General features: G+C 46.4%; 1 protein-coding gene across 6 annotated transcripts in view; it reads left to right on the top strand.

Moving 5' to 3' along the window:
• The window catches only part of GPM6B (glycoprotein M6B), a 153,786-nt gene extending 141,500 nt beyond the window's left edge, over positions 1-12,286 (top strand). For 3 of the 6 annotated variants that reach the window (XM_022565994.3, XM_022565991.3, XM_022565989.3), the window contains 6 exons: positions 1,371-1,557; positions 3,216-3,372; positions 5,603-5,774; positions 7,658-7,731; positions 8,580-8,645; positions 11,458-12,286. In XM_022565994.3, the coding sequence (XP_022421702.1) occupies positions 1,371-1,557; positions 3,216-3,372; positions 5,603-5,774; positions 7,658-7,731; positions 8,580-8,645; positions 11,458-11,607 (806 nt within the window). In that variant the 3' untranslated portion in view covers positions 11,608-12,286. Of the gene's footprint in view, positions 1-1,268; positions 1,558-3,215; positions 3,373-5,602; positions 5,775-7,657; positions 7,732-8,579; positions 8,646-9,862; positions 11,036-11,457 lie in introns of those variants that run through there. The other 3 variants (XM_022565992.3, XM_022565990.3, XM_089904778.1) reach the window with 2 other exon arrangements.
• The last annotated feature ends 2,868 nt before the right edge of the window (positions 12,287-15,154 follow it).

Genomic DNA, 15,154 nt, shown 5'->3' on the forward strand with positions numbered 1-15,154 from the left:
GGGTAGTGAGTGTATAGTCACCGCTTGGGGTGGGTTTAAGCAAATGTTAATTTAGAATGGGATGCTCATCAAAATGGAAAAGCCTAGCTCCCGTGTTTCTCGCTGTGGTAGTCATTCCCTGTGTACTGTAAAGGCCGTTGGGGTGAAAGAAATTTAGCCGCCTTAATGTGCTTGCCCTGAAGTCATGAACTGCTCTCGATTACTGTTTAACATCGTAATGCGTTCAGAGTTCCACTTCCCCAACAAGCCATTTACTTAAGGGTCTGGATAATGTAAACAGGGATGGGAGGTCACGAGAGGTACCGACATTATCCCGAGGCCAGCACTGCTCTACTGAAACGTAACTGTCTCCGAACTGAAAATGTCACCTGACTGCCCCCGGGGAGGTCTTTATGGACATCTCAAGTCGAAGTTGATTTTAAAAATGAATGAAACTCTTATTCCTCTCAAGAATGGAGCGTGAACTGTGGCTCTCTCCTTCATTTCACTTCATGGATGCTCATTTTGTCTCCTCCCCCCCCCCCCCCCCCGTGTTCCTTTTCCCTCTTCAGGTACTTAAATGTCGTCACCCACCAGTTCGCGGTTCTTTCTTACGCTGAACGTTTCTGTTGGAGGGCGGCAGGTGGAAGCCGAGGAGGGGTGGGGGAGGACCGTGATTAAACTGCTTGTGCTGCCTGGCCCGGGGCAACATTTTTATTTAAAAGTTGAGCTAATTTCTGATATTGACATGAAACTTGAGTGGACCCACTTGAGCGGATCTGGGTGACTTGGTGCTTTTAGGGACCAACATGCCCACCACCTTTCCAAAATGATTCCCTTGATATTTTTCTGACCACAGCAATAGTGTCATTACTGTATTTGACTCTTCTGGTTGCCCAGGAGGTCAAAGGCTCGGGGAAAGCCATTGGCTGCTGCAAAAAGAGAGAAATAGGTACCCGAAACCCCAGAAGGCTGAGGTTGGGGGGAACTTGACGGTCGCTTTTCTTCACAGAACCGCAGCCTCACTGCAGTTCTTTTGACATTGCGAGTGGGATGACTGCTGCTCCTTGAGCAGGGGGGCCCCTAACCTGACCCCGGGTCAGACAAAAACTTGTAGAATTGTGCCTCACTCCATAACTGTTCGTCCGTTGGCTGCTGTGCCACTCACCCCGAGCAAATTAAGCTACACATGTCCTCTTGGAGCCCCCGAGTCCTCACCCACAGAATGTGAGATGATGACAGCTCCCCCTCTGGTCCTTGGGACGTTGAGCTGTTGTCCATAAAGCATGCGCGGGAAGATGGATGAGTCGAGCCTTCTCTGTTAATGGGTGGTCTTCACGAAGTCAGGAGTTTTGCCCTTAACAGCGGCATTTTCTCTCCTGTGGGTCCAGGCTGCTTCGAATGCTGCATCAAGTGTCTGGGAGGAGTCCCCTACGCCTCCCTCGTGGCCACCATCCTCTGCTTCTCCGGGGTCGCCTTGTTCTGCGGCTGTGGGCACGTGGCTCTCGCGGGCACCGTGGCGATCCTTGAGCAACACTTCTCCACCAACACCAGTGACCACGCCCTGCTGAGCGAGGTGTAAGTACCTGCTTCCTTTGAAGATGTATTTAAAGTGCCACCACCCCAGGAGGGTTTACAGAAAGACTGCAGTGTGCTCACATGGGAGAAAATATACACTTTTCATTCACACTCCCTGGAGGCAGAGAGGAAAAGGTCCGGGAGAGAAGGAAAAAGAAAGGGCCAAGAGTGCAGTGGGTGTTTGGGACCTGGGGTGGGATCTCACCAGGGTGCACACATAGGACACTCTGCACACAGTGGCCGGGGGCGACGGTGGCAATGCTGCCAATCCTCCCACCAAGAGAGTTACCGCAGTTCCCAAGTAACAGTCGCCCTCCAGTGTTGTCACAGAAAACGGCCAGCCCTGGAATGACAGGAACCCTGTGGAGGACCTAGCCCAACTCTAAGTCTACAGGAACAGGACTTGGACATTCATTCTTCAAGCAGAAGAAAACTCCCCGGGTATCCTCCAGTTCAGAAGAGGGGACGTTGTTTGTAGGGGTTCAGCCTCAGCCTTCCCTTTCTGGAATCATTCTCAGTGGAGTCACAACAACTCCCATGCATGGATTCTCTAACCGTGCATGCCCGGCAGCAATGAATTTATTTCCTTCGTATATTTTCCCCTTGCCCTTCAGTGTTTCCTTTTTCCTTCCTTGACTACCAGGGTTTGACAGTCTTTAGATATCTTGTGATTGGAAGAAACTTTTCTACCAGACTTTTGAAAAAGGCACGAGTGAATTTTTATGGAACAATAACGGGATCCTCTGGGAAGAGTCCTTAGGGAACTTTATTCTTTTATCTGTTCAGGAAATGATTCCAAAGAAATGAGCAGCAGTGGGGGAGGCTATAAGGAGGATTGAGCAGGACAGTGGACTCGCTGAGTGCCAAATGTGTACAAAAAAGACCAAGAGGTATTCACCGTGACTGAGCCAGGGAAAGGTGTGTTAGTTTAATTAGCTGGTGATCTCGATGAGTGGCTCTCAAACTTCCAGCAATCTTTAAAAAAAATCCCCATGTCCACGTTTCACCCCAGACTAATTAAGTCATGGTCTCTGGGGAGAGGACGCAGATACCTGTTGTCTCTAAAGCTCACCAGGTAGTTCCAGTGGGCAGCCAAAGGTTGTCAGCTGCATCGCTGCTGGCTTTCATAGGACAAAATTAGATGTGAATTAACTTCTTTTTGTATCTACTTGATATATTATCACTTGTGACATGAGAACGTCTGTGCAGAAAGCGTTTGCCCACGTTACTCCTTAAAGCAGCCCTCAGTGCTTACTTAGGGGTTTTATCAGAATAACGTTAAGCACTAGGCCTGGTTGGGAGGCATTTTGATACGGTGGAAGGAACACGTCGTCCACTGAACCAGCGTTTAAATCCTGGCTGTGTGTGTATCCTTGGATGAGTGACTTTAACTCGTCAACGTCTGCATTTATAAGTAATCTCGTAAGTATTGAAAGATTCCAACTGGGCCCCTGTGCAAAGGAAACTTCTCCCTTGTCTGGGAAGGTTGCTCACCTTGGAAGAAAAGCTCAGGCTGCGGTGGGCTGGGCAGGGATGCCCACCTGCAACGCCCCATGAGCCCACCGAAGCCATCAGCGGGGCAAGTGATGTCACCCTGATGGCCCCCCTCCAGAGGCCAAAAACGTCTGTTAACCACTTGGACCTTCTTCTTTTCCTAGAATACAACTGATGCAGTATGTCATCTATGGAATTGCGTCCTTTTTCTTCTTGTACGGGATCATTCTGTTGGCAGAAGGCTTCTACACCACGAGCGCAGTGAAAGAGCTGCACGGGGAGTTTAAAACAACCGCCTGTGGCCGGTGCATCAGTGGGATGGTGAGTACGAATCTCTGATGACTGATAGCCAGCCAGAGCCACACCTCCACGTGTTTCTTTGTATTTGGTAAAAGCTAACAGAGTACGTGCAGAGTCCATGACGGGAGGAGTGTCCGTTCCAACTTAGAGTCAGGAATATGAAAAAACCCTCAACATGTTATTGAGGAGAAATTAAAATCTATGGCTGGTAGGATGAAATCAAGCATTTCTCTTATCAACGTCCAGATAACAAGGGTATTGAAGATTTTTCAAAGATAAAGTCCCCACTATGAAAGGAGATAGTTTTCCTATCGTCTCACTGCTCTCCTTCATTTATCTTCGAATATGGATTGTGGCCACGAAGACTCACCCATACTATGATGAATGGTCCCAGTCCCTCTGGCAGTGTTGACCAAGCATGCTTCCTACTAAGCACCTCGCTGGGGACTGTCCTCCAGAAGTTTAGAGCCTAAAGAGGGGGGTTAAGCCGGCTCCAGAGCCGGTCCGCCACCTGTTTTTATCCACCTATGAGCTGGGGAAAAAAACGAAGGAATAGTATCTTAGGACACACGAAATTCTATGCCATTCTAGGCTTGATGTCCATGATAGACTTTTTGGCACCCCGCCACACCCCTTCGTTGACACGGCGTCTGCGGCCGCAGTCATGCTGTAACGGCAGCGCTGAGGAGTGTCTGTGACCACACGTGGCCTGCGGAGCCTGACCCGTCCCCTCTCGGGCCTTTTGCAGGCACTGTTTGCTGACCTCTGGTCTAGAGGAGGACAGAGCCTAAAAGGGGCTCGTTAAGAGGCAGGGTTAGAAAGTGCCGTTTCACAGAAGGAAAGTCCGGGGTGGAGGGAGAGGTGGGAAAGGGGCGTTCGTGGAGTTTGATTTGGGGTGCGTTGAAGTGCAGCTCGTAATAGCCTGGGCCGAGCAGCTGGCTGGCGTTTGAGCAAGTGGTCGGATGTGACGAAAACACTTGGGGAGTTGAGAGAGACGTGCTCCCACAGAGGCAGAACGCCCAGGCTGGCTAAGGAAGGCAGGCAGGAAGGAAGGAAGATACGTACCCTCGCTGCGGGGCCGCGGCTCCCAGGGGGCACCGACTGAGCTCTCTGCTGTCACGAGGTAAGGACGCAGAGCCTGTCTTAAAAGACACGGAGTGCCCAGTGTTCCTAAAAATCCTCCTTAAGGGAGGCACAGAGAGTGTACGTACTTCTTTGGGCCCAGACGGGAGCCCAGGTAGGAAGGGGCCGGGAGAGCATGCGCTCGTTCCCGCGAGCAGCAGTAGAGCTGTGGGCCCAGGGCTGGGGTGGCGGGGTGGGGCGCCCAGGGAGGGCGGCAGCGGCACCCGGCATGGCGGGGGAGGACCCAGCCTGAGCAGAGCAGCCCCGGAGCAGAGGCGCTGCGGCCTGGCTGGCAGGGGAGGCTGGAGCCCAGAGGAGGGAAGGGATGCTGCTGCGGAGAGCAGACCGCGGCCAGATCAGGAAAGGCTTGGGCTGCCGGGCTGGGAATGACATCGAAAGACAGGCAGGCTGTGACGGGACCACGCACAGGGGCAGCAACTGGAGGAAGGTGAGCAAGAGGGCATCGATCGCGAGACTCCGGGCTCGTGGGGAGTGAGAGCACAGAAGGGGGCACAGAGGCGAAGCCTGCGGGCGAGGCGGGCTCCGGGTCTGCTGTACGGGAGTTGAGCGCGCGAGGAGGGGGCGAGCCGAGGACGCCGCCCGGCGTTGGGGTGCCCGGGTGGGTGCGCGTTCTGAAAATATCAGACCCACAGCGTTTTTGAAACAGCCTTTTCAAAGCTCTCTGAAAAGCGGTAGTCCAAGCAGGTCAAGAAGAAAGGAAAGCCGTAAGATCCTGTTCCTGGTGAAATCGCCCATGACAGCACGTGGGCCAGCACGATGAAGCCTCTTCCCGCGGGAATTTAGGAAACTGGTACGGAGTTATAATTCAGTGGCCTGTGAAAGCCTCCAGCCAGTGGTGTTTAGGAGGAGTGCCTGGAGGAGGCCCTGTCACCAACTAGCTCTGTGACCTTGGACAAGGGAGATCCTCTCGTGGCCACTCACGTCCTTGCTAAAAGAGGGACCCGCAAAGTTCCAAGACTTCCCTTGTCACTGCCGTGGTCCAGGCGGTGCTCTGACCGCGTCCCACAGGTTTGGTATCGGCCAGGAAATGCGTCATCACTCCTCCCGGGGGATGTGCTTTGCCCTGGTCGGTGACGATTCTTTCTCCTCCTCCTCCTTTTCGGCCTAGTTCGTCTTCCTCACCTATGTGCTGGGAGTGGCCTGGCTGGGTGTGTTTGGCTTCTCTGCGGTGCCCGTGTTTATGTTCTACAACATATGGTCAACCTGTGAAGTCATCAAGTCCCCCCAGACCAACGGGACAGCCGGGGTGGAGCAGATCTGCGTGGACATCCGGCAATACGGTACTTCCTTTTCGTCTCCTCGATTCATTGGTATCCTCTTGTGCATGTGTCTGGGCCTTAGTTATTTACATGGGCATCTAAGCATCCAGATGGATTTCATCCCTTCTATTGGAAGAGGTTATTATACTCTTTCCCTCAATGTGCTCCACTCTTTTCCTCAATGTGCTCCATTTTCTGGACGGAAACAGCAGTTAGGCTCTAAAGGGTCATTTTAGGGTACAGTAAAAGAAACTTTTTATAATGCAGTTCAATCAAAAAAGACGTGTGGATATCCACTCTAAAAAGAGTATATATTTTTCCTTCAACTTCTTTTCGGTTTTGTACCATCCAATTTTCCATCCAGAACATTGCATGCATTGTATAATCCAGTTACTCTGCACATTCACCTCTTTAAATCAGGTCTTTTTTAAATGACCATATTGCTTTAACATAAAATCCAGGTGTATTTTGAAGTCATCAGAAGGTACTCTGTCAAAGCCAGCTGTTGGAAAAAACCTGTTCACACGTATTTTCTAATGAGTGGGATCCTTACCCTCGGCAGCTAAGCAGGCCACAGAAGGGGCCAGGGCGCCTCCTGTCCATCACTGTAGACCCGACTTCCCTGCTGAGGGAGAGAAGGCAGTTTCAGTAGTGCTTCTGGCCAGGATGGTAGGAAATCCTGTTCTTGGCAGAAACAACTAGGAGGAAAAGAAGAGCTTTTCATTAGAACTGAAGAGGAAATCATTGTTCTTTCAGAGCTTTTCTGCTTCTTATTTTTCCTGTCTGGCTTCTCCTCAGCATCTTACCTTGAACCATAATACGAAACTCACCTAAAATTGCCCATCGGACTAATCTCATAGAGCCAAAGGCTCACCCACACTGTTCTTTAGTCTCTGTTTTCAGTCCGTCCTAAAGTTGATTGCTAAAGGATTTGTAAGTGAATATCTAGATGCATATATCATTTCCCTCTTCTTAAATATTCACTACAAATGTTTGGTCATCATTTTTTTAAAATGTTCTAGATTTGAAACCTGTAGTTTCGTTTCCCATTCCTCTGAAGCAGAAAGGCTTACTGTTGCTCCATAGCAAAGACGGAAGGAATAAGGAGTGTTTCGTTAAAATCCTCCTTCCTTATTACCGCCTGGGCGAAGGAGAACTTGCCCCATGTCAGATTTAAGCACACACCTAGGCGTTAACGGCAGAAAGGGCAGCAGCAGCCGAGTGGACGAGGTGCCTGCAGAGGTGAGCTGGGTCCAGTGAGAGACACCACGGGCCGCGCTCTCTGTGCGGAAGGACAGTGGTTTTCCAGGTTTCCAATTGGAGCTTCAGTCCAGAAGCATTTCCGAGGTACTTGTAAAACACAACAAAAATGAATAGAAAAGCAAAGACACACATACAAAATGGAAACCCAAACTCTAGAACATAATTACTCTGTCGAATGGCCGTGAACCTTTCTGAGCACAGCCTCCCAGTTTCAGAACGGATCTTGGGGTGGACCACTGACATCAAGCTTGAGGGGTGAGGCCGCAGACCATGAAATTCAGGGGGAGATGTGTCGGTTTGGCTTCAGGAGGAGGAAATGCCTGTGAGGGGGGTTGTCCTGCGGCTGTTGAACTAGAGTTCAGGACTGTCAGCTCAACTAAGCAAAGCAGAATTCGTAGGGGAAAAAATTGAGTTGTCTGATTCTCCTATGGACTAGTTAGTTGACTTTGCTCTTGCCCTGTTGTCCAAATAGGACTTTTTATTCCCAAAAGCTTGTTCTACAGGGAGCAGGTACATCAGTTGTTGAAGAAGTCAGCCGGTCATTGTGTTGTAACTGCCACTGAAAGTGGTGGGGCCCGCTGAGAGCAGGGGCGCTGGGCTTTGCACTAATCACTAAGCTTCTATTGGGATTCGCTTCTCAGGTATCATTCCTTGGAATGCCTTCCCAGGAAGAATATGTGGCTCGGCCCTGGAGAACATCTGCAACACCAATGAGGTAAACCCCGCCCCCTCAGCGGGCTCCTAGATGACCACTGGGCAAAAGAGGCTGAGCGAAGGGGTTCTCCTAGGGACAAAGAGCGAGAGGGCTCTCTGCCTCCCGTTTTGACCTGGAAAACGGCCCTGGTCCATGGCCCAGCCCACTGAGGGAGGAGCCTGCGCCGTCAGAGAGCTTTCTCTTTTGGCAATAATTCGAGGGTGAGCCCAGTCCTGCAAGCCTGAATACATATGTAGATTCTCCTCTTTCACCTTCAGATAGTGTTTCAAAGTAGGACACTTGTCACAGAGCTAAGGTAAATTTTCATAGAGAAGATTGCCCTGAATTTGTCGTATACAAGCACATTTTTATACATTGGCACTTCGTCTCACGTTTCCAGACGGAGTTGCTCCTGTTTCTTGTTCATCCTTAATTGGCAATAAATCCTGACACACTATGATTTAAAATCTCTCTGCCCTAGAATAGTCTTTAGGCAGTGGTTTATAACTGTTTATAAAAGCAGGTTCTCAAATGCACTCGTGGAAGCTTGCCTTCGGAAGCCGCGAGCGACTGAGACCGGCAGGGCCCGCCGACCTGGCTGCTCTGCGTGTATGTCCAGGATCAGACTGCAGGCACGCCGGCGCAGTATCATAGCCTGACGCCGGGGCCCAGCCCCCAGCTTCTCCGCTGTAACGGGTCTGGGGTCCAGCCTGGGCCGCAGGAAGTTTGGAAAGCCCCGCAGGTGATTCCAGCACGTGCCCAGCCTTCACAAAACAGCCCTAGAGGAGAAAGAGGGAGCTGCGGCCGGATCGGGGGAGGCCATTTCCTTCCACATAAAATGCTAACGTTGGCGCCCTGTTCTTTCCTAGTTCTACATGTCCTATCACCTGTTTATCGTGGCCTGTGCCGGAGCTGGCGCCACCGTCATTGCCTTGGTGAGTACTGGCCCCAGGACGGGCCTAGTGCAGTCCCCCACTTCCCTGCACTCACTCTAATAACAGACTTCCCTTCCAGCCAACAAGCCTGGGACTCGACCTTGGTTCAGTTTCCCCTGTGTAGACTTACCCCATGTCTAGACTGCAGGAAGTACGAGGTGGTGGTCTAGGCATCCATGGTGGGTGATGCAATTTGGATTCTGTGGCAAGAATCAGTTTGCTTCTGTTTAAAGAAAGACATCTTACTGAGTATATATTGCCGACTGCTGAACAGCACTGTAACTCAAACCTGAACGAAGTTTAACACACGTGTTTTCTCCGTAAGGCCCCTCGCCGCCTTCCTGTGCTTAGGGACCCTAGCCAGCCCTGCAGCATGCCGGTGAGGGAATGCGTAAAGAGCGAAATCACAGAAATGCAAACTCCATGGCACTAAATAGAGGATGAAAAGGACGCTGGTTTACAGCCCGAGAGTTGCCACAAGAAGGCAGAGTGGTGCCTTGGTTGCCTCAGCTTTTCCCCCACTCTGCATGTCCGAATGGCCATGGCAGTGCCCTGAGTCCTGACCTGGGAGTTACAGAGAAATTTTAGCACCAAGGCAAATTCACACATAGGGAGGGTGCAGCCACACAGGTGTATGTGTGTTTGTGTTTGTGTGTGTGTGTGTGTGTATAACATTTGGGAGGGCTGGGTTTGTGGTGTCGAGAAATCTAAGACTCGTAGAGAAGAGGGGAAATCTCATGTGCTCGGAAATGAGTCCTTCCCAGTTTTTCCAACCTTGACGTCATCCCTTCCCCTTCCAGCCAGGGAAAGAACCACCGGCTACATCACTGGGGTGACCTGTTCTCTTCACTGAGCAACAGGCAGGCACAGGACTAACAGCTGCTGAGTGGGCAGCGTGGGAAAGAACGAGGGGAAACAGGGCTCTTACCCTCATCTTTCTCATGCTGCTCACCCAGCTCTGTTATTTTTTAAATACATCCAGTCTTTTTCATAAACGTACTGACGGGAGAGCAGAGGACTTACTTATATGTGAAATGCCAAATAGGAACTTGTGTGTGTGCCAGCTATGAAAAATCTCCTCTTACGATTATAACTGGGAAAAAAGCAGCACGCCGTAGGCTCTGAGCTGGCACCCATCCCCACCCGAGCTTAGAAGCGTCAGGGCACCGGCCCTCATTGCCTGTATCTTACTGTCCTGTTCTGTTCTCTTCCACCAGCTGATCTACATGATGGCTACTACATATAACTATGCGGTTTTGAAGTTTAAGAGTCGGGAAGATTGCTGCACTAAGTTCTAAATTGCATAAGGCCAATAAGGAGCTTTAGAGAGCTATACGCGGTAGCATGAAGTATCACTGACCCCCAGACTAAAGCAGAGCCTAGGTTTCTGCAGTTTTGTTCTAGTAATTCGTAAATCGCTTTAGTCAACTCGTTGTGCATGGTAGATTAATGAAGTGACTTACCGTCCATGAACTACAAAATAATGAGATCTGGCTCTTTCCACCTTCTGGAAAGGATTCAGTTATGTACTGACATTGGTGAGCAGCCACTGAAAAACTGAACCGAAACTACTTTGGGCAGTAGTATCTCTAAGTATTAAAACTTTGGAATACCTGCATTTTCCTTTATTTTTGCTTGTCTGATAACCAATTTCAGTGATGAAAACAAGCGCTGAAGATGCAGTGGAGGAGAACCGTTTTCATGGGGATTTGGTCTTGGCAGACTCTGTCTGGAAAATATTTTACAAACAGTCTAAATTTGATTACAACATTATTCTAAATTTGAGTACAACATTTTCTTTATGATTACAGGGCTCACTACCCAATAAATGCCCCTCAAGTAAGCTGTTTTTCTTCAAGTTTTCGTCGGCTTATTTGTTATCTCTAAAAAGACGATTTATATGTAGTTTTATTTTTACACAACGCCATCAGTCCTTTCAGAGCCCCCAGAATTGATAACCTCAGAGTGTTGGCTTTGGGTGAGTAGTAACTGATGCCTCATAGCCACTTCTCAAACTGCACGTAAGAGTTTATAATGGGGAGAGTAATTGTGCTTGGATCGGAAAGTCTCAAATATGGCGAGAAGGAACTTGTATATAATATAAGGAACTTGAGATGTAGGTGTTGCAGGAAAGATGAGGAAAAGAAGCGGGAAAGAAGTGTTTGCCACATCAACTGTAAAGAATGATAATAAAGATTTTGACGTTTTGTGAAATGAAATCATGGCAGTTATAAAGTGAAAACTGTAGTTGCACTACCAAAAATGTGTTAACACAGAGACTGCATGCTGGGCTTCTAGTTCTTAATTTTGGTATTGACATTCACTTCATTTTTACATGTTAAAGATGTAGTTTTATATTATTTACTCAAAATAAACATTGTTCACACTTTCAGGCCTTTCGGGGAATTATTTCTATCCACGGATAGATAGGAAAGCTAGATCTTTGCACAACACTGATTCTAAAATAACCCCACAGCGTGTTTCTGAATCTCTGCCTTTAAAGTTACCCTCAAAATGGTAAAAAGCGCCCTGTCGTATTTCACTTTTGCCTTTTCTTAACAGTAACTTCTTTGGCCATTTTTTCCAAGTTCATTATGTTTGTGTGTGTACTAACTTTTCCTCAGCCTCTTACTATGAAGCGTCTTAGCAGAGCATGCGCTCAGTCTCCGATGCCTCTGACTGATAGCAGAAGGAGTATTAATACGGAATAACCACCTCTCCCTTTTTCCAGTACAGAGCGTCTAATCTACCTCGCAGCTCGCTTTGCCTTCTCACATGCTCACTAGCCATCATGCTCACCCTTCTTTTCCAGATCCACTTCCTCATGATACTGTCTTCTAACTGGGCTTACTTAAAGGATGCAAGCAAAATGCAGGCTTACCAGGATATCAAAGCAAAGGAAGAACAGGAACTGCAAGATATCCAGTCTCGGTCAAAAGAACAACTCAATTCTTACACATAAATGTTTGCCAGAGGGTCTCAGCCGACGAATTTACAGCTGACAAATCATCAGACAGCTGCTCTGCAGTACAGATGTGTACCCCACCAAACAAACTCACGTAGAAGTCCAAACAAACACTTCACTGTCTGTCTCAAGCTGCTGGGATGTATTTCTAGGAAAACCTTCCAGTAGGTAAATCTTCTTCTTTAGAACAGATAGTGGAGGTTTCATGGGAGCCATTTTAAAAGGCAACACTTTGACAAAATGAGTATCCATTTGAAAATCTGTGGCATGTTCACAATCCTACCAGGACAGGCTGTGAGAATACATCATACCCCTATCTTGACAGGGACCGTGCCATACCAGCATCAGGGGGTGTGACCATCCGTTCTCAAATAGATAAATGTATCTAAAACAGGAGATAAAGTGGAATTGATGTGAAGTTCCATTTCTGACAGACAGCTGACATTTATGAAGCTGCGGCTCAAAGATAAAGTGATCCTTACAATTGACCTTTTTTTAAAAAAATAGCTGACCTCTGCACCCGCAGGACGTATTAATTTCCTGATCCAATCAGAAATCCTTTTTTCCCAAGAATGTTAAAATGAGCCCACTATAATAATTCTGCTACACCGAGCGTGGAAGAAGCCGGATTTCAACTGACAAACTTTCCAGAATCAGTTTTATAATAGATTTCATTTTAATAGTTGTCATCATAAAGTGACCCAGTTGTCATCATTCTTGAGAAATGTCAGCTCTGCCTTAATGAGTATTTGCTTTAAATTTCTAAGAACAACAGGCAGCCCCAAATCCTTCATAGAATTTTGTTCCACAAGTGTTTTTCTTCATGGAGAAGTGTTACCTTATTAAAATGACCACCACTCAAAACCGTTTTTACGTGGTCTGAATAGTGAGTTTACAGTTTCATACCAACTATATAGCTAAAACCGAATGACCAACAGACCGCACACCACCTACTTTTATACACTTGAATACTGAAGTAATTTCAATTAGGGTTGGTATTTATTTCACTTTTTTCTTATCTAAATCTTAGTTTCCTGGAATAATAAAGTTCAGTGTTCAGCAAAAAAAAAAAACCCAAAAAACCCCCCACAAAAACAACAACAACAAAACCCAACCGCTTGAGTTTTAAGCCATCTTCGAAAGAAACTTGCCTTCTAAATCATTGTGTTTCAGAACATTAAGTGACTATAGGTATTGAGTATTAGTGATGGTAAACTTTGTGTTGTTCTTTAGGAAATGATACATATAACTGTTGGGTGCATTAGTGCTTTTCAAAGGGGGCTGCATAATATAGGGTTAACTATGTATATTCATGTTAAGAATTAACTTGTGGTTTGGCTGTTTCCTGGATTTTAAAACGTATCCATGTGCAGAAATGTGTTAAAATGAGAGGAAGCATACCTTTATCAGATGCTATTAAAATTGAACGTCAAGTATAATAGTTCATTTCGATTCTTTTTGTTGGTGTTGTTAATGCCTAAAAAAATGCCTATTGGGATCTTGACTTTTTTTTTTTTTTTTTTTAATTGGGAGACATTCTCTTCTGTGTAGAACAGTTGTTCCGGAATAGCTTGGTGTTTTGTTTTCCTGTTGCATGACAGACTTAAATATTTTTTCCAGCAGTGGAGGTGCTGTTTTGAGTCCAGTGTTCTAGAAGAGGCAGTGTCTAAAGCCTAATTTTACTTTTCTAATTCTGGTAGCCATTACCATGAATTTTTGAAAGTTTTGTTTAAGTAGTCTAATATTTTTTATGTAAAGAGCATTAAATTTTGCTATGTATAAATTTTTGTAACCTAACAGTGAATCAATATTTTCTATCAGTGCCAAGGGCTTCCTGTAGTTCAAGTGTTACAATAAATATTTGTAGATAATAGTCAGTACTTGTGTATGCTTATTTTAAAGATCTATTTAGGTGGCAATAGCTGTGGATGTATTAAGAGAAATGAAATAAAAATTATAGCTTCGCTCACTTGCCTTTTTACCATACATAAATAGTGTCCTTCTCTGTCCTCGGTATGGTGTCATTTTTAAACAGTGTGCGTAATCAAGATTCCACATTTGTATGGAGATCAAGTTTCTAACTGCTACATGTTTCATTTCTGACGGAAACCTCTTTTAAAGCAAGAGCAAGTTGAGAAACCACCGTAACCCACGGGGCTGTATTTTACATCAAGTGCCACTCACACTTCAGTATATAATTTTTCTGACTAGCTTCATACTTGGTTATGGGATTAACACAAAGCTTTAAGTTCGGGGAAAGTGGAAACAATGAGGAACCTTCATAAAGGTCCATGTCCCATTGACTGTTTTACAAACCCAAGATCTAGACGTCTACTCCACAGCAGGGTCCTCCTGTGTACAGCACAGGGAACTATACTCACTATTTTGTAATAAACTGTAAGGGCAAAGAGTCTGAGGAAGAGTAGATATACATAGATATGTACAAGTAAATCAATTTGCTGTATACCTGAAACACAGCACTGTAGATCAACTGTACTTCAATTAAAAAACTACTGAGAGAACAACTATTTACAGCCAACAGCCATTCGCTAAAGCAACAGAGCTAAATTTGTTACTTAGTATTTCATTTTATCATCTCTTATCTGTCAGCATGATTATACATTTGGACTTTGTACAGCTGACCTTTCTTAGTAACGACCGGCTTTTGTCGCTATTGACACACTGACGTTTCTAACTGAGGTGCTGCCTCCGGTCATCGCCCTCGATTCACGCTCAGCAGGAGAGCCAGCAGGAGCGCAAGCAGTACGCTGTTGGTCACACTGCTTAATACCTTCTGTTTATGGAGCACTGTGTGCAGTTATGAAGTTACAGAAGACCACATGCACTATCTTAATTACTGACAGCAATCCTGCCACAAAATATAGCAACTCCGGGAGGGTGAAGTAGAGACTTTTCCACTGCTCTAGTTAGACCTTGTGCAACTTGATGTTTAAGAAATGAAAATCAAGTCAGAATTATACAGGAGGGACCTACTCATGTAAACACCAACAAGCAAAATACTTTAAGTCCATTAAAGAGTGATGACCGAAGTTTCCACAATAGAAGTTTTGAAAAAAATCCTTTTAGGGCTTTCTAATACTATTCTACTCCTAATCCAAGCTAACCTCAGACACTCTGGGTTCAGTTCCAGACCACTGCGATACGGCGACTACCACAGAGTAACATGAATTTTTTGGTTTCCCAGTGCATATAACAGTTATGTTTACACTATACTGTGTAGTCTAGTAGCATGTGCAGTAACATTAGGTCTAAAAAAACAATATACATACCTTAATTAAAAGAGACTTCATTGCCAAAAATGCTATCCATCATCTGAGACTTCAGCAAGTGGTAATCTTTTCGCTAGTGGACGGTTTGAAATATTGTTAGACTTACCAAAATGTGACACAAAGACAATGTGAGCAGATGCCCATTGGAAAACAAGCACCGATAGACTTGCTCGACACAGGGTTGCCACAGACCATCAATTTGTAAAAATCGTAGTATCTGTGACACGCGATAAAGCAAAGCGCAATAAAACGAG

This window comes from Delphinapterus leucas, chromosome X, assembly GCF_059928025.1.
Source record: "Delphinapterus leucas isolate spDelLeu-1000000601 "Yukka" chromosome X, BTC_Dleu_Yukka2, whole genome shotgun sequence".
NCBI classification, from domain to species: Eukaryota; Metazoa; Chordata; class Mammalia; order Artiodactyla; family Monodontidae; genus Delphinapterus; species Delphinapterus leucas.